General features: G+C 30.7%; 2 protein-coding genes, 1 long non-coding RNA gene and 1 pseudogene across 6 annotated transcripts; 1 reads left to right on the forward strand and 3 right to left on the reverse strand.

Annotated features, from left to right (window-relative positions):
* Positions 1 to 422: 422 nt before the first annotated feature.
* On the reverse strand, positions 423 to 3,479 carry LOC106757743 (protein MODIFIER OF SNC1 11). Of its 4 annotated transcripts, none has more exons than XM_014640517.2 (6): positions 2,995 to 3,476; positions 2,764 to 2,841; positions 2,540 to 2,668; positions 2,383 to 2,443; positions 1,900 to 1,959; positions 423 to 1,765 (listed from the first exon to the last, which is right to left on the reverse strand). In XM_014640517.2, the coding sequence occupies exons 1-5, from the start codon at positions 3,267 to 3,269 to the stop codon at positions 1,933 to 1,935; spliced, it is 570 nt and encodes a 189-aa protein (XP_014496003.1). In that variant the 5' UTR covers positions 3,270 to 3,476; the 3' UTR covers positions 423 to 1,765; positions 1,900 to 1,932. The 4 variants fall into 4 exon arrangements, with proteins under 4 accessions (XP_014496003.1, XP_014496002.1, XP_014496001.1 ...); XM_014640516.2 differs by having other exon boundaries at positions 1,900 to 1,972; XM_014640515.2 differs by having other exon boundaries at positions 1,900 to 1,975.
* Positions 3,480 to 8,698: 5,219 nt separating this feature from the next.
* On the reverse strand, positions 8,699 to 11,106 carry LOC106757744 (annotated as a pseudogene).
* A 3,048-nt stretch (positions 11,107 to 14,154) lies between these two features.
* On the forward strand, positions 14,155 to 16,886 carry LOC106756910 (glutathione S-transferase L3-like). The gene is made up of 7 exons (XM_022779181.1): positions 14,155 to 14,165; positions 14,255 to 14,326; positions 16,059 to 16,119; positions 16,249 to 16,335; positions 16,421 to 16,519; positions 16,603 to 16,708; positions 16,801 to 16,886. Exons 1-7 carry the CDS (start codon positions 14,155 to 14,157, stop codon positions 16,884 to 16,886), a joined length of 522 nt encoding a protein of 173 aa, XP_022634902.1.
* On the reverse strand, positions 16,361 to 18,153 carry LOC111241406. The gene is made up of 3 exons (XR_002667351.1): positions 17,526 to 18,153; positions 16,789 to 16,930; positions 16,361 to 16,693 (listed from the first exon to the last, which is right to left on the reverse strand). It is a non-coding gene; the product is annotated as an uncharacterized LOC111241406 (long non-coding RNA).
* Positions 18,154 to 18,212: the final 59 nt, after the last annotated feature.

Here is an 18,212-nt window from a genome sequence, read left to right on the forward strand (position 1 = left end):
ATGAAATAATAATGAAAAAGATTACTGTTTAAGTTTGCATAGTCTAAATTTTCTGTGTATAAATAACAAGTGGAAAACCTACTTTACCTATTAATATTAATAGCTAACTAAAATTGAAACAATGAATTATACGTACACTCAACCTTATTTATACGGACACTCAACCTTCATTTTCTAATAAAGATGTCAACATATTTATAAATTTGTTGCTTAGTGCTTATTCTTACTCTGATAAGTTTGGAGGCCGTGTATTGAGAACTAGAAGGAAATTCCTAGATTCCAATCGATCTCCCTAGACTATATTTTGAAGGGTATCTTAGATGGCGATGCTATACATAAAATTTATTGCATTTCAGAAATGCTATGCAAAATCTGGCAAGGTCGTCGTCTTCTAAATGTGTGTGTGTGTATCGCACTAAGTATTGGTCGTTGAATTCATTTATACTAGCTAGCATAATATTTTATCCTCCAAACATTGGAACATACGAAAAGCTTAGGTATAAATTACAATGGAGTGATATTTAAACAATATGTAAAGAGTTCCCTCCACATCCAGCCCTACAAATGTACAACTCTAAATTATGGCAATCAAGTAAACTACTAAACATCTTCAACGGGTTGACTTATCTTAAAGCAACAACAAAGATGATAAAAATTGGAAGCCACAGCCTTCAAAATAAACCCATTTTTAAAACATCCATTAAAACGTTTACATAATCCAGCATCGCCTTCAGGGTTTCACTTCGAATATTCAGCTTACCATCATTCACCCTCATTTTTTTTCTTGAATGCCAGAAGATAATACCAGGAACTTGAGCTTTAACATTCAGCTGATCCATTAAAGTTGTGCACTAGCTCTAGACCAAACAAATTAACATATCTACACGCACCAAAACATAATCCATTGATCCATTCTCGAGAAACATGCTTCTAATCCATGTGATGTGCATTAATAGCTACTCTCATAAGATCTAATCACGATGAAAATCTAAAAATGGCTAATGACGTATAAACACACACATTAACAAGTTAAAGAACACTAGGATCCAAGAAAAGGAATTTCACACACAAGCCACAGTAGTATTCCCATGATCCCCCCTCTTCCTGGATTGAAGAGCGATTACCCCTATAGCCATTGGAAAACCATAGAAGAGAAGTGAATCAACATTACTAATGACAAAATATTAACTCCTAACTCTAGCCCCCACTTCCCCCACAATGCCCAAAAATGCAAACAGCATATAACAAGTTTATCCAACGCACATGCCTCTATTTGAGGGCTTATTTTCTTATTCAATCATCATTACTCAAGGACATATCAAGCAACATAATTTTCCTAAATAGTAGACTGGATCAGCATGATGTTGGATTTAAAAACCTACCTGGTACTACCTTCTGGCACAATGACAATGGCACATTTCATAATCAATGCATTAGAAATAGAGGATGGATGAAATTTCAAAAGCTTTGTTCCTGCATACCTTCGACCATTAGACTTTTAAGCTGTAGGTTCCAAAATTCAAAACTTTCGCAAATTTTAAGATAAGTAACCCAATGAAGATGGACAAAATTACCCCAAAAGCTGTCACCTATGAAGCCAACACTACAAATGGAAAACAAGTGTCTTCAGAACACTCGAATCTCTTTTATCTCATAGCGAAAGGCATCAGCAAACATATTAAAGACGTGTCCAGGATTAATATGCTGAAAAGTAGAAATGGTGTGGAGGTTGCTCTGCAAATCTTGAACTGCTAAAAACTAAAAACTGCAGAAAAAGTCAAGGGAAAAAAATCTCATGAATAAAAATTGAATTTAACATCACAAATCAGGCTAGAATTGAACACACGCAAAATAAAAAAAACAAAGGATGGCATAAGGAGCAAATGATCATTCACTTACAAGAAAATTTCCTACAATTAACTACGCAACCAGTCACTCAGGTACCTCCTCCAGCTTTGCCTGCAATAGCAGCCTTCTAGTTGGAAACACGACAAAAACAGCAGTCACCACAACAATATAGGACTTCATTTATTCCCTTCTCAGTGTTAATTAGTAGAAACAGTTTTCAAAGTAATTTTACACTACTTGGCACTCATCCAAAATCTAGTAAGTTTGGAAAATTGTTTAATAAATGATATTAAAACTAAACGAGAGAAAAAGTTAGGGTTAAGTTTTCTATTGTTCTTTAGTTTTTCATTCTTTTCAACATTTTCCTCAATTACACTAAACTTCGTGTCCTGCACCACCCTTCACCATCTATCTGAACAACCATTTATTAGTTGTGTTTTGAAAACTAAAGTCCATTTCGAAAATAGAAATTAAACAAACAAAAAAAACCCATAAATTTGTCTCTATATAACTCAGCATTGGAAAAGTTCTTACCGGCTCAATGTTTCCTTCGCCATTACCACTAGCTATAGAAGTTGATGATGAATTCGCAAACCTGGGAACAGAAAACAGAAAGACCTAATAAGACTCCATGCATGGTTAATCTCCTAGCAGAATGACATGGGAAAACCAAATTATGACAAGCACCCACCTAAGTGCTCTAGCTTTCCTTTTATCTTCTTCTAGAGGATCAACTTTGGAAGCAGGTGCAAACCTAGCAAGTCGTGCTTTCTTCTTTGCCTCCTCATCTGCAGCTGTAGTAGGACTAGGCATTCCAAATCTGTGAAGCAGGATAAGTAACAGTGTTCATTTTTATTCACAGTGAAAAATAGAAGTTCTTGTCAGAAACAAAAAAGGGAAACTGAAAAGTGGAACCTCTCTGCCCTGGCCTTCCTCTTCAACTCCTCAGATTTTGACGGCTCTGATCCCTGCGAAGCGGGAGCAGTGCCAAACCTACACGTGAAGAAAACACTCAACTGAGATAAAACTAATATTTGATACAGAAAAATAGGGTATATAAATCAATATATGAACACCGACAGAAAAAAAGAGGATAACAACGCCGACTATATAATGTACATTTCGTTGAAAAGGATGGAAATTGACCTTTCGGCTCGGGAATTGCGCTTCTCTTTCTCGGACAGCTGGACGGAAATGCCGAATCGCTCGGCGCGGCGAATCTTCTTCTGAATATCAGAGAGCGGAGCATCGTTTCCGGCTTCGGGCGGCGGAGAAGTCTTGGATTCGGCAGCCTCCGTGGCGTCGGTATCTTCGGCAGCCTCAGTGGCGACAAGAACTGGATCTGGTAAGGTGGGGTCTAGGGTTTTGTTAGGGTTTTCCGGTGGAGGGTTGGTGTTATTGTTGTCGGTGACTGTTGCCATTGGAAGGGAAAGATCAATCGATTAATCAAGGGAACGAACGACGAAACGGAGAACGAACGGGGAAGCTGAGGATGAAACGCAGCGACACCGAAACGGAGTTACAGCTGGCAAGGGATTCCTTTCTCTTCCGAAGACAAAGGGAAATTGTTCTGTCGTTCCTTTTTTCTAAGTTGCGAAAATCAATGATTTTCTATTTATTATTAGAGACGAGGAGCACGATATATACTTACTTACCTACGCCTACATTTTCATTTGTGTGGGTTACTGGGCCTGGGCTGCTGTAATAAATGCAAAACAATATGACTTTTTTCTTCCTGCGCCCCATAATTTCTTAGCGCGCCTCATTATTTCAAACAAATGACTTTGTATGGGACCATCGAATTGTTTAATCTGAAGCTTAAGACGTATTTGACTTTTGTGACTTGATTTTATGTGCTTATCTTAAAATAAACTGAGTAAGAATTAATTTATAAAATTTAATTAATGGCATAATCTCTGATTTTCACTCTAAGTGCGATTTTTTTCTTATCTCTGTCACTTGATTGCATACACTTAAGAATTCATCTAAACGAGACTTGGGGTTGCAAGAAATACGAGACTCTAATAAATTATTTATTAAAATACTCAAAATAAAATTATATAGGTGCTAAAAAATTATGATGACCAGTTTTAATTCTTAAATTTGACTAACGAATTAATTAAAAAATTTATAGGAATTAAAATACCTGTTAGTCATTATTTTAACTTGTTTATATTTTTGTTGTCTTTTAATCTTATCTCTTGAATGTTTTGACTAAAGATATTTGAACATTTTTTTAAATTTAATTTTTCATTCTTATTTAGTAATATATACGAACAAATATACCTTTTTTTATGCACTTAACTCTTTTATTTCATATCATTCGTTATATATACTACTAAAGACTTAAGTTGCTTCATACAACATTAAGTGTGATGGTTCAAAAAGTAAAAAAAAAAAAAAATTGTCATTAACAATTCTCTTTAATTTTAATGATATAATAAGGTACTAAAATTTTAAATTAAAAATAAACAAATATGATTAAAATATTATTATTTTGAGTTGTGTTATAGATGTTTTCTTTTGTCTTTGATTGTGTCAGACGTATCTCCACTCTAAAATTTAAGTCACGATTTTTTTAGACGTAGTTTGTATCATATTACATATCAAGTATTCTCATTATACAACAACATATTTAGAACATATTAAGAACAAACAATCACTTTAATCCTTAGAATAAATATAATTATTATATTAGTACTTCAAATAAAATAGAAAGTTCTAAAAACTTTTGAAATGTAAAATAACTCCTCAAATTTAAGGATTTATTGTCATTTAATTTATAAACTTATGTTAATATTATCATAGTAATTTTTTATGGTTTTCTTTTAACCTTCAAATAAAGTTCACTCAATACCTGAATTGGAAGAAGAAGGAGAGAAAATGATGCAAACTAACAAGAATTACAAAACCTAAATGGATGTAAGTCTATCAAGTGATGAGTTTGTTTGTCTTAAATAGACAACCTTAGCATTGTTGAATCTTGCTTGGATTTTGTTACATTATTTATATAATGGATTTTTGTTAGATAAGAGAAGCATTAAAATTGGAGAAAATTTTCTTTCACTTTTTGTTGACATAAATTAACTAAGCTTGTGTGAAGTGAATGAATATATAGTTAATACACTTTAAGCCATCACAAAAAGCAAAATTTTAAAGGTCAATCAAACACAACAAAAACATACAAAAATTAACTAAAAATATAAATTATAACACCCTTCAAATTGTTACAATTGGTATTGCATTCTTCTTAGGCATGGCATTTTGCAAGATTTGTATTTATTTCTCTCACATCTAACATCAAATTTGTGTTTTAATCTTTAGTTTTTTTTTTTTTCATTCTTCTTCACAATTTTTGTCTTTTCCGGTCTCAAAAGTCCTTTTTAATTGAAAAATTTAACCGATTAACATCACATTTGTAATTCTTTCTCTCTTTTGCTCACATTTAACCTTTTATGAGAGTTCTATCTTTATCTCTATTACTTTTTTTTAACCTTTCTTGCATTTTGTTTTTTTCTTAGGATTGTGTTTCTTAGGCTTTGGAATTTATTCTGCTCTATGCAACTTTTTCTTTTTTTTTTCACAATATTTGTGCATATAAAATAGGGTTTTGTAGTTTATTTTCACATATGTATTTTTGCTTTATTAATCTTTGCATTTTGTTTCCATTGGGCAGAAACCACATTTATGAAGGCTGAATTGTGTGCTCTCTCTCTACTTTATAATGTAATAAAGTCTACATTTTATGCTGTATGCATTGACTAATTTGTATTTTAAGCTATATTTTTTCATTTTAACTTATACATACATATTCAGAAGTCTATTAATGTATCATTGGCATGCCTGCTTTTGTGATTTTTTTTTTTGGCAATTTGAAAGTGCATGGGAAATCAAAAGTCAAATTCAAATTCAAATTCAAAAGATGATTTTATTGTTTGCCTCTGCCTTAATTTCTCCTATATCACTATGTCAAATACAAATTCAAAAGACGACTTTATTGTTTGTAGACTTCTTCTATTTTTCAGTTGAACCTGTTAGTATTCATTATTCTTTGTCCACCAGTTGTGAGAAAAAACTAGAATAACCAACCCATGCTCTAAAATATTATTTTTTTTTTCTTTCTCTGATTTTGATAGAGCTCCAATTATACTGAGTAATCAACGCGTGTTCATTTTGTGAACAGAAATATCATCACAGCTTCATGTCTGTTTTTAATCAATGTTGTATGGTTTTGTTTCATTTTTTCAATTAAACACTTAGCACATAAGTGTAAAAATTCTTAAAACAGTTTTTTTTTTACATTTATTTTCTTTGGAAGAGAAAAATTGAAGAAGAGATCATCTTGTTTTAGAATTGTAAAATTCGTTGAAACCTTATCCGACCGCTATCATGGTGACCAATACATTGACTTTCAAATACATTGACATTCAAATTTTTTTATTTTTAATTCATTATTTTACATTACAAGAATAATAAGTAGAAAAGTATATTATTTATAATTTTCTAGAATTCAATCGATTCAAACTTTATTAAATATTACTAATTAATAAGAAATTTGTTATATGTAGATATATAATTTTAAATTGATTGGGTATTTAGTGGACTGAAATTGTAAGTAGTATATGGTTTCATTGCTATTAAGTGGTCTAGGATTCAAAGTTTATTAAATATTTATAAGGTTTAATCTTTTTAGTTATCTCTATTTTTGGAATTTTTTCAAATTTCATCATTTTTTTATTAAAATTTTCAATTGGGTTCTCATAAGAGCTAATTTCAATCAATTTAGCCATTTCCGTTAAAAAAAGTTAACATCGTGAAGTTTGTGTACAGTGGGGTGAATGAATTGTTCATTCATGTAACCGTGACCTTTTTAGCCTTGAAACGTGGCAAGGATTAGTCATGAAACGTGACAAGGATTAGTCATGAAACATGGCATTATTTAAAATTTAATAATTTAAAATAAGGTTATTCTCATATCCGATTTAGGGATCTAAGGTTAAATGGAAACACTGAATCATTTCCTTTTAACTTTTCCAAAATCAGATTTTTTTTAATTATGCACAAGCTGTGGAGAAACTAATATTAATTTTTCGTATCATTTTTCCGAAGTTTCCTCCAATCAAGCTCTAAGTCCAAAGCAACAACTTGACCACAGTGATTCAACCAAAAACCACAAACACAAACCACCTCTTCAAATTGCAGTTATGTGGTTGCCATCTCAATACTGGTAACCCAAATCAGACCTTTCATGCTTTTGATGGGCCAATTGGTCAGACATGTAAGGGCAATCTGATTCATTATATAGTGGATGCTAAACATTATCAAACACCCATTTGCCTGAAAAAACATCACAACTTTCCGGCCTCACTCTCCGACGACCAGACTGCCAAGAATCACCACGCCAAGCAATTTTCTTGCCACTATACTCAGCAGTAGAGTTGCATCTTCTGAATCTATCCAAAACCCCTAAAATCCAACAACCCCATTTCAACAAGTCAAAGAAAGTACAAAGCTTAAGCCTCCAATGAAGCACAAAGCTGAAGAGAAATGTCATACCCGGAGCTTGCTTAAGGTGACCAGAGAGGTTGGGTTTGACAAAGGTGGTTGAAGAAACCTCTTGGTGGTTAAGAACATGATATGGGATTTCATTGATTCGTTGTATGGTGTGCTCATTGTGGAGCATTGAGAAGGCTATGAAGAACAGCAAGACAAGCACAAGTAAAGGAAATATGGGGGGTTTCTTTATGTTCCACTTCCATTTAACCCTAAATCAGATTAATAACCTTATTTTAAATTATTAAATTTTAAATAATGTCACATTTTATTACTAATCCTTACCACCTTCAACACTAAAAAGACCACTTTTAAATAAATGAACAATTCATCCACCTTACTATATAAAAACTTCACGACGTTAACTTCTTTTAATGGAAATAGCTAAATTGATTGAAATTAGCTCTTACGAGGATCCAATTAGGAATTTTAATAAGAAGGAAATGAAATTAGAAAAACGCTCCAAAAATAGGGACGACTAAAAGATTTAAACCTATTTTTAATTACCAATAAATAATATTTTTGTTTATATTATATATAATATATTAAATATTACATTAAATTGTTATATATTATATCAATTATATTAATATAATTTTAAATATAGGTCAATATTGTATCTTAAATTGTTGTATATTATATATTATATATTTGACATTATATTATATATGTTATGTATTAATATTAATATTTGAGGTTATTTTATTTTGTTAAACTTTTTTAATGTATAGATTTCTTTTTTTCTTTGAAAGATAAAAACTGTAAACTTTGCTATTCAGTGGTCTGAGATTGATTGGACTGACAGTATAGGTAATATATGGGTGGCCGCTACTTCCTGCACCCCATTTTTTTTTCATGCACCCGGTTTCTATAAAATACTGATTTTACCCTTGAATCAATGAATCCATAGTAAATAGTAAAGTGAATTTTAGTTAGTTGCACCGCACCTCCCTCACCCTCCCTGCATCTACCTCCTTAATTCCTTCTCTCCACACCCCCATAGAATTTAAACTCCCATTTACCCTTTATATTAAAAAACCCTAAAATGGAAATCTGCCACCCACTATATAGGTTGAGGAATAGAGGTAAAATGAAATTCCGAACTACGTTTTAGGATTGGGTCTCTTGTAATTGATATCTACAATAAAAATCACTAAATTTTAAAGAAAAAACCTATTGCTATGGAACTATGGTCTAGTGTCCTTTTGACGTCTTTCTTTTGATATGGGGATTTTGTGAATGATCTACATTCTTAAAAGACTTAGGAGCAGATATCTTGCCTCTCCTGACAACCGCCTCTGCTATTGACTTCAGAGGAACTGCAACATCCAAAGGAAGAAGCACCTCTTCCAACTCCTGCCAATCAAGATCTTCCGAATCCCCATCTTCATAGTGGACCCTGTACCACCGAGAATCTTTGTCGTAATCAGTTACTCTACCTGAGTAATATCTTCCCATAAACCACTTTCTCACTTCCCTCCCTTCAAACCATTCACCCAAACCTGAACCCACATTTATTTCAAATTTGCTCGTACCATCACGGAGAGCAATAGAGCAGTCACTGGGGATTATGTCAGGCACCCCATTAATTACAATAGCAGGTTCTCCAGCTACCTCATAAACCCCAACTGCTGAACTATTTGACTCCTGCTTAATTCCTTTGCCCTCCATTTCAAAATTTCCTTCGGAAAATCTACAGATAACAGTAAACAATTATTTAATTATATAGGAAATGATAATCTTTTGTCTGCACTCCAAGACTCCATGGAGATTGTACCTCAGAACATGATTTCACAAAATGTTTCGCAAAATAATCATAAATGAAATGATAATTTTGGGTCTACACTCCAAGCTTTGCGGAGAATGTGGCTCAGAACACAATTTAACAAAAGTAAGTATTTTTAAAAATTAATCAAAGAATTAAACAAATCATACAAAAACATTCAGTTAATGCCAAAAAAATCAAAGCCCAAGGGAAACATTGAATATGAAAAATAGTGACTTTTTTCAAGTTATCAATTTCAATAGGAATAATAATTTATCGGCACACAAACCTATTTAACCTTGTGGGCGTTTTGATCTCGTCGTATCTAGAGTATCATATTCACATTTCAATATATCTACCTTTTATTTGAAGATCAAATCAAAGATGCATATAATAATATTATATATGTTTGGATAAACATCAAGCTTGTGGACAAGTTGTTTTCCTAGAAAAAAATAAGACTTCAATTCCATTTCTCTCTAGGATTCAATGTAAATGTCATTTCTATCTTTCTATCTCATATCAGCCATTAAATCCTGATATAAAGTTCACCTACCATAACCAACTTATTTATTTGAGTCAAACTACTAGCATCTTACCTTATATCAAGAGTTCTTACCCTATTTTTCTTCATCTAAGCACAAACATTTAAATGAATTTAGGGAGATAGGAAATCAATGATATCATTTCTACAAGTTAATTGTTTAACAATAGCTGTTTAAGTTGATTTTTCATGAAAAAATAATTTAAACAATTACTAGACTGATGATCTATTTAAATTCAAAATGGTCAAGTACATGAGACATAACTCCAAACAATTTTACAGATAACCAGTGGAAACAGATAGGCGTAAGTGTTATTTCTTTTTTATTCTAACACAAATTATTAAACTATAAATAATTATAAAAAATTGTATATATTTTAAATTATTAAATAGTTTTTATTATAAATTATTTGAATTTAAAAAATAATTATTCAAAAGATAAAATAGTAAAATAACTATTATTAATTTATAAAATAATTAATTTAGAGAGATGATTTAAAGAGTAAAAATAAAAATGTAATTATTTTAATTTAAAATAAAAGTTATTAAAGGATAAAATTGAAAAAAAAAAATGTGTATACCCAAAAAAATACGAATCCTCTATAGGTATAGATAATAGAATACTCAATTATAGAAATGTTTCCAAAACTTTAAAATTTAATCCATTATAAATTTTAACTAAACATATAATATTAACCTAAAATTATATAACAAATAAGTGCATATAAATCAACTTACACGGCCTTCCTCTTTAACTCCTCAGATTTTGAGGGCTCTGATCCATGCGAAGCGACGTTAAGAAAATGTTCACTTGAGATAAACCTAAAATTTGATACACAAAAGTAGGGTCTATAAATCAATACATGAAAACCGATAGACAAAAGAGGATAACAATACGGACGATTGAATGTATATTTGAAAAACAAAGGAATGGAAGAGGTTGGAAATTGACCTTTCGGCTCGGGAATTGCACTTCTCTTTCTCGGAGAGCGGAGCATCGTTTCCGGATTCGGGCGGCGGAGAAGTCTTGGCTTCGGCAGCCTCCTTGGCGTCGGTATCGTCGGCAGCCTCAGTGGCAACAACGACTGGATCTGATAAGGTGGGGTCTAGGGTTTTGTTAGGGTTTTCCGGTGCAGGATTGTTGCCATTGCTGTCGGTAACTGTTGCCATTGGAATGTAAAGATCGATCGAATAATCAAGGAAAAGAACGACGAACAGAATAAACGAGGAAGCTGAGAATGAAAATGAAACGAAGCGACACCAAAACGCTGCCAAGGATTCCTTTCTCTTCCGAAGACAAGGCAGAGGAGGTTTTGTTGTGTAGTTCCTTCTCTAAGTTGCAATGAGCAAAATGATTTATTTATTTATTATTACAGCTGAGGAACATGACATATATACTTACATATGTCTTCATTTTCATTTGTGTAGGCTACTGGGCCTGAATAACTAATCCAAATGCAAAAGACTTTTACTTTAAGAAGCCTACAATTTTTTCACGCACCTCCGGATTTCAAAAATTTTCCAGAACAAATTTTATGAAATTTTTGGAATAAGATTTATGAAATAAGATTTTTCGAACAGAATTTTCACAGTGCTTTGATACATTCCAAAATAAGCTTTTCGAAATAAAAATTCTGAAACAAATTTCTTGAAACGCATTAATGATAAGAGTTTTCTGGAACAATCCATCAGAAACTTCTTTTTAGAATACATGAAATTCATTTTAAAACGAACTATTTTTGTGTTTTTCTTTTCTATGTATTTTCTCTTTTTTATTTCTTTAAAGCAACAACGATAATAGATATAAGGGTGGCAATTATAACGATAATGACAATGGTAACAAAGTAATGTGATACAGTAGTGAAAGAGTATTTTCCATTTATTTAGTAGTATGGGATCGATTAGTAATTGTGGGATACAGGAAGTAATAACCTGTACAAACTTTTATTTATCATGTTCATTAAAGTTTGTTACTTATTAAATTTTTAATTTGAAATTACATATAAACATTTTATATCTTTTATATTGTACACAGTTCATTATTATACATTATTATAGGTTAATTACCTAATCACAGGTCAGTTTATTATATATAGTTAGAAGTTCACTTGTTATATCCAATTATAAGTTTGTTTATTTTTATCAAGTTATAAGTTGATCTGTTCTATTTGGTTAGAAGTCGGTCTGTTCTATTCAGTTATAAGTCGATCTGTTCTATTCGATTACAAGTTGGTCAATTCTATTAGGTCATAAGCCAATTAGTTCTACTCGATCACAAGTCAGTCAGTTCTACCCTACCGTAAGTTGACCTATTTCTACTCAACCAAAAGCCGGTCTCTTTCTCCCAGCCACAAGTCGACTGACTTATTTCTATCGGGCCACAAGTCAATTTGTTTCTATTTAGACATAAGCTGACATGTTTCTACCCAAACACACATCAACATGTTTCTACCCAGACACATGTCAACATGTTTCTACCTAAACACAAATCGAACTATTTCTATTTGTGTTACCAATAAAAAGTATTGATATCTTGAAACTCTATGAAGTTTTGGTGACGATAAAAGCTAAAGAATTGAAGACTCTTTTTGTTAAAAGTATTTTGTAGAAACAAATGTATAAAATAAATTACAATGATATAAAAAGACTTAAAAGTTTTCTTGTTTTAATCTTTAATCTCAAATTTGAGTTAGGTTTGTACGGACTTTCTATGACCCATTTTAAAATAATGTTGAATATTAAAGTGGAAAACAAATTTCACTATAATAAAAAAAGTAATTCAATTGACTTTAAACAAACTATTTTTTTTTATTTATTGTCGTTTTTAAATCGTGTAATTTATTTTATCTACTCCTAACCTGAAGGGTCATTTATTTATTATATTTATTTATTAGTATATCATGTTAACTATCACTTTTTAACATAAAATCTCATTCCTTATATCCAACTTATTTATTTTACTTTATTTGAACTCCTAGCATTTTACATGTATAACTACTTATTATTTTATATTTCTTCTTTCATTGTCCAATCAAACAATTTTGGAATATAGAAAAGAAAAGCATAATTTTTTTTATAATGTTTTTAAATAAAACATTTTCATATTCTCAAATTTATAATTTTCTTACTTTTATGATTTTAATAATAATAACAATAATTTATATTTTATCATTTTTATTATATTATACTAATTTATTCTTATATTTATTTTTTTATAAAAATATAATAAAAATTAATTATAATATATATGCAAATATAATAAAATATGTACATAACATCGAACCATATCGTTTTCATGTTATTTTACATTGATTTTTTTTTTTTTATCTTTATTCGTATTTTTAAACTTCTTGAGTTTTTATTGTCGAGAACTCATTTGTTTTAATGGGTTCAGGTTGTATTGTATCTCTGTGAACCCTTTGAATAAAAATGAGAAAACTAATAATATATAATTCTCTCTTATAATACCAACAAAAACATTAAAGTCTACTATGGTTTTCACAATCCCTTTTTTTCATATACAATCAATTACCAACATATTAATATAATAGTGATATCTAAATTAATCAATAATATATTGATTAGTAATTAATTAAGTGGTTAATGATTGTACATTCAATATTGGTTGTCAAATATTATTATTCATTTTTCCAAATGATGGTCTAAAATGACTTTTAGGAGGGAAAAGTAAATGGAATGGTAATAGAATATAAAAAGATTATAACTATTTATTGATAATGTACCGCGTTCCATTTATGATCATTTAGCGAATATATTTATATACAGTTTATAATTGGCTAAATTTCAAAATTTTGAAGCTGTTTTATTCTGTGTATATAATTCACCGAAAACATTAATAATCAATCATAAAATTGTTTGGAGTTATCTCTCAAATGCATTTAATTTATTTATAATCTAAATAGTGGATCAGTTTAGTAATTGTTAAAATTAACTTTTCATGAAAAAAATCAACTTAATAAAAAAAAAAAGTAAATTACTTTGTATGGATTATGAATTACTTCTGAGATGAAAGATAGAAATAAAAAAAAGTCGGAAAGAAATGACTTTTCAAACGAAACTTTAAGTCCCACCAATTCAAATTCTGTTTAAATTCTTAAACAGGTTTGAAATTTTTTTTAACAATTTTATATTTCATAATGTAAAGACATTGGTGAAAGAAAAAGTACTGCTATTATTATATTTATTTAGCTAAGATTTGTTATAATAAATTTTCAGGTCTTCATAGCCAACTCAATTATCAGAACTAATGCGTGCCGCCACCCACTACATAAAAAACAAGAATTTCGTCATTGCTTGCGACTTCAAACTTCACAGTATAAATTATGCCCTATAAATGCAAACACTCTCTTCCAAGTGAGTGCATTCTTTATTTGCTATTCGTGTGTTACTTCATCACTTTTCTGAAAACAAAAGATATATATCAATGGCAACTTCGTAAGATATATCATATGTTTCTTTACACTAATTCTAGTGTTTTATCAATTCTACCATTTCATCTTTTCTAAGCTTGTTTCAATGCATAGTGTGTTAAATGTTCGGCCTCCTGCATTAACTTCCGTATCTGAACCACTCCCATTTTTTTATGGAACCACAAGGTGCCACTCATCATCCCTATTCTCCATTATTTTTCATCTTTATTTATATATATATGGTTGAAGATAGAATTTGAATTTAAATTATTATTATATAATAATAAGTTTTAAATAAGGTTTAATATCCAACTTTGTTCTTAGTTTGGTTGGCAAATCTCAATTTAGTCCCTCTTTAGAAAAGTGTTTGAAATTGGTCCTTATCTTTAAATTTTTGAGTCAAAATAGTCCCTTCCGTTAAATAATGACAAACGGTGTTAAATTTTTTTTTCTCTTCTCATTTTCTGTGCATTGCAGGTTTTTGTCAGCATTTGCAGTATTTAATGATTATTGTACTTTTTCCAATAAAAATTTAATATGATTAAATAAAAAATTTAATTTTTTAATGATTTTTTTGTTTTTGTTTAAATTTTATGATGTATATAATTAAATAATATTTTGTTTTTATGATGTATATAACTAAATAAAAAATAAAATTTAAACAAAAACAAAAAAATCATTAAAAAATAATTTTTTATTTTTAATTTTAGAGTAATTAAGAAATAAATACCTTTTAAAAAAATTATAAACTCACTTATTTAGTTATATACATCATAAAATTTAAACAAAAACAAAAAAATCATTAAAAAATTAAATTTTTATTTAATCATATTAAATTTTATTGAGAAAAGTATAATAATCATTAAATACTGCAAATGCTGACAAAAACCTGCAATGCACAGAAAATAAGAAGAGAGAGAAAAAAAATTTAACACCATTTGTCATTATTTAACGGAAGGGACTATTTTGACTCAAAAATTTAAAAATAAGGACCAATTTCAAACACTTTTCTAAAGAGGGACTAAATTGAGATTTGCCAACCAAACTAGGGACAAAGTTGGGTATTAAACCTTTAAATAAAGTTGTTTCCTATTTTTAAGTATAAGCGGTTAATATTGCTTATATAAATGTACCTCATTTGAGAAGGAAAAAGATGAATGAATGAATGAGAGAATTATTTCCAATAATTGTTTCAACATGGTATTTTCTGATCCTTTACTACTTTGTCTTTGCTGCTAGGGCCGACCGCCATGGCCGCCACCGACAGCCCCTAAAAATCTCTTCTTTAACCTGTGTGTTTAATTTTGGGAACACCTGTATTCACTTTCGTACTGTTTTCAATCTCTAAATTCTCAATTTAGCCATGGATAATGCTTTCACCTCCTCACCATTTACCACCTCTTCTCCGTCCTCCAATATTATCATTCAGCAAGATCATTTTTCATTTCCTATCACTGTTATTCTTGATGACTCTAACTACCCTTTTTGGTCCCAACTAATGGACATACATATTGGAGCTCGAATCAAGGTATCTAAGGACTCTCCCCTCTCTGTATCGGACTCTCCCCTCTCGACCACGGTGATTCTTGACTATGGTGTTATACATGGAAGGTGTTTGCAGAAGTCATTATTAACACGTTGGACATGAGTGATATTCATGCGCCAACGTGAGGAAGAGTGTTGAAGATAAAATTTGAATTTAAATTATTCTTACACTTAGTTAGGAATAAATTTTAAATATTTAAAGTTATTTTTTGTTTTTAAGTTGTTTCCTATTTTTAAGTATAAGTTGTTAATATTACTTATATAAATGTATCTCATTTGAGAAGGAAAAGGTGAATGAATGAGATAATTATTTCCCATAATTGTTTCAACAGATATAATAACTTATAGTATGTAATTTGGATGGTGTTTGTAGGTTGTACATTTGCTATCTGTGCCCTTATGCACAACGTGCATGGATAACTAGGAACTGCAAGGTTTTTTTCTCACTTGTACCTTTTCTTCAGCTTTCAAGTTCTGCCAAACTCTCTGGTTCTTCTTAGAAATATCAATGAAAGTCTTCTTTCTTCTTTTTTTGTTAATTAGTGATGATCTGTGAACTTCAGGGACTGCAAGACAAGATCGAATTGGTTCCTATTGACCTCAAAAATAGGCCTTCTTGGTATAAGGATAAAGTGTACCCTCTCAATAAGGTACATAGACATGATCAGTATTTTTAACTGGAGAAAACTATTTGATTCGATTGATGGATCGTAACACGTTCTTCTTATGTTATAGGTGCCATCGTTGGAGCACAATGGCAAGGTTTTAGGAGAAAGTCTTGATTTGATCAGATATATAGATGCCAACTTTGAAGGGCCATCTCTATTTCCAAGTGTAAGAAATATACATCAATTTTATATAGTTATCTGTGTAATTTGAAAGGGAAGTCATGACTCTTGATGAGTGGAAAATTTTAGGATCCTGCCAAGAGGGAATTTGGAGAGCAAATGATATCCCATGTTGATACGTTCACCAGTGGCGTATACTCTTCATATAAAGGAGATCATCCTGTACAACAAACCAGTAAGATCTTAACATTTTTCTTTTCTGAATTTAAGTAAAGAAAATGAGAATATAGAATTTTTGAATGGTTTAAAACTGACAATTTGAATCAGGTGCTGCTTTTGATTACTTGGAGAAGGCTCTTGGTAAATTTGATGATGGACGATTCTTTCTTGGCCAATTTAGTTTGGTAAGTTGAAATTCTCATCAATCTTGAAATTTTGTTCAGTTGTGTTGATTTCACTGTAAAAGTTGTATGAAAGTTAGAACCTTCTGTGATGTAGTCAGTCATAGAAGGAAAAAAGAGACGTAGCCATATCAGATGTAATGAAAAGTTTTGTTGTATCATAGTATAATAATTTCCCCCTATCACTGATGATTTTAAACAATGTGGTTATGATCAGGCGGATATTGCCTATATTTCCTTTATACCTCTGTTTTTTTAAGTGAAACTGCTATATTCGAGTCAAGAACATTTATATACAATAATAATATTGTAAAAAAAAAAAATTCAGAATTTTGTTTTCATGGTGTAAAACAAATCGTAATTAAAATTTTCTTCGTGGAAATCATGGCAAATACACCTGAGGCATATGCAAGGTGCAATTCGTCCAACTAACAAAACTAACTAATTTACTTATTAATATTAAGGCGTAAAAGATGAAAATGAACCATGTCGCAGACTGCCAAAATATCTTCCTAGCAGCTCTTTGAGGCCATTTTTCGAACTGTAGGTATGCAAAAGAACGGCATTCTAAATTTCGAAATCCAATTCCAAAAACAATGAAGATGTTTCTTAACCTCGTTCACCAAATAATGTAGTAAAAAATGATAATACCTGAATTAATTCCCCCTTTTGCATTCCCCACAAAAATGACGGGTGAATTCAGATTCAAGAAGTTTAATTAGCTGGAACATGCTAATGCTGAAAGTTAAAGTTACGAGTTTTCATAAAAGGAAAAGAAATTGCGGGAACAGAACAGAATAAGAGGGAATTACAGAGAGAATGGAAACTGGAAAAGTGTAAGATGGAATAAGAATACAGAGATGAAGTTGACATTTTGGAGGGTCCACTGAAAACAAAAAAGACAGTACCTGATGCGAAACAAAGCGAAAGATCTCAAATATGTTGTTTCTTCTGACCCTGTCTCTCATACGAATTGAAGATCACAGTTACTTGTAGCACCAAACCCTCTTTCTCTTTCTCTTCTTGCGAGGACGGAAATCAATTCTTGCCAAATGCTATGACAGGGCAGTGTTTGGATTCAAGCCTGAGTTTAGAATAAGCCAGAAGCACATCATACAAAACAAAAAAACCACGTAACTATCGTCAAGTTCTAGAACAGAGACTGTGTCTTCAATTTGTGCTGCGGTGTAGGAAATATTAAAAAATAGTAATGAATAAAACAAGTGATGAATAGGAGAATCTTGATCCTTATTCATGTTTGTATATATAAATTAAAAATAAAATTAGACGACAAGGATATGGTAAGAGAATTAATAATTTTTTTAATTCTAGATTATG

Source organism: Vigna radiata, chromosome 3 (assembly GCF_000741045.1).
Source record: "Vigna radiata var. radiata cultivar VC1973A chromosome 3, Vradiata_ver6, whole genome shotgun sequence".
Lineage (NCBI taxonomy): Eukaryota > Viridiplantae > Streptophyta > Magnoliopsida > Fabales > Fabaceae > Vigna > Vigna radiata.

Bases quoted from the DNA above. Each gene is read 5' to 3' on its own strand.
- LOC106757743 (XM_022779180.1), bottom strand. From the start codon at position 3,269: ATGGCAACAGTCACCGACAACAATAACACCAACCCTCCACCGGAAAAC. The intron at 2,444-2,539 runs GTGGGTGCTTGT...TTCTGTTCCCAG, and splicing joins AGGAAAGCTAGAGCACTTAG to GTTTGCGAATTCATCATCAA. The intron at 1,766-2,382 runs GTAAGAACTTTT...CTTTTTCTGCAG, and splicing joins GCGAAGGAAACATTGAGCCG to TTTTTAGTTTTTAGCAGTTC.
- LOC106756910 (XM_022779181.1), top strand. The intron at 16,120-16,248 runs GTTTTTTTCTCA...TGTGAACTTCAG, and splicing joins GGATAACTAGGAACTGCAAG to GGACTGCAAGACAAGATCGA. The intron at 16,336-16,420 runs GTACATAGACAT...CTTATGTTATAG, and splicing joins AAGTGTACCCTCTCAATAAG to GTGCCATCGTTGGAGCACAA.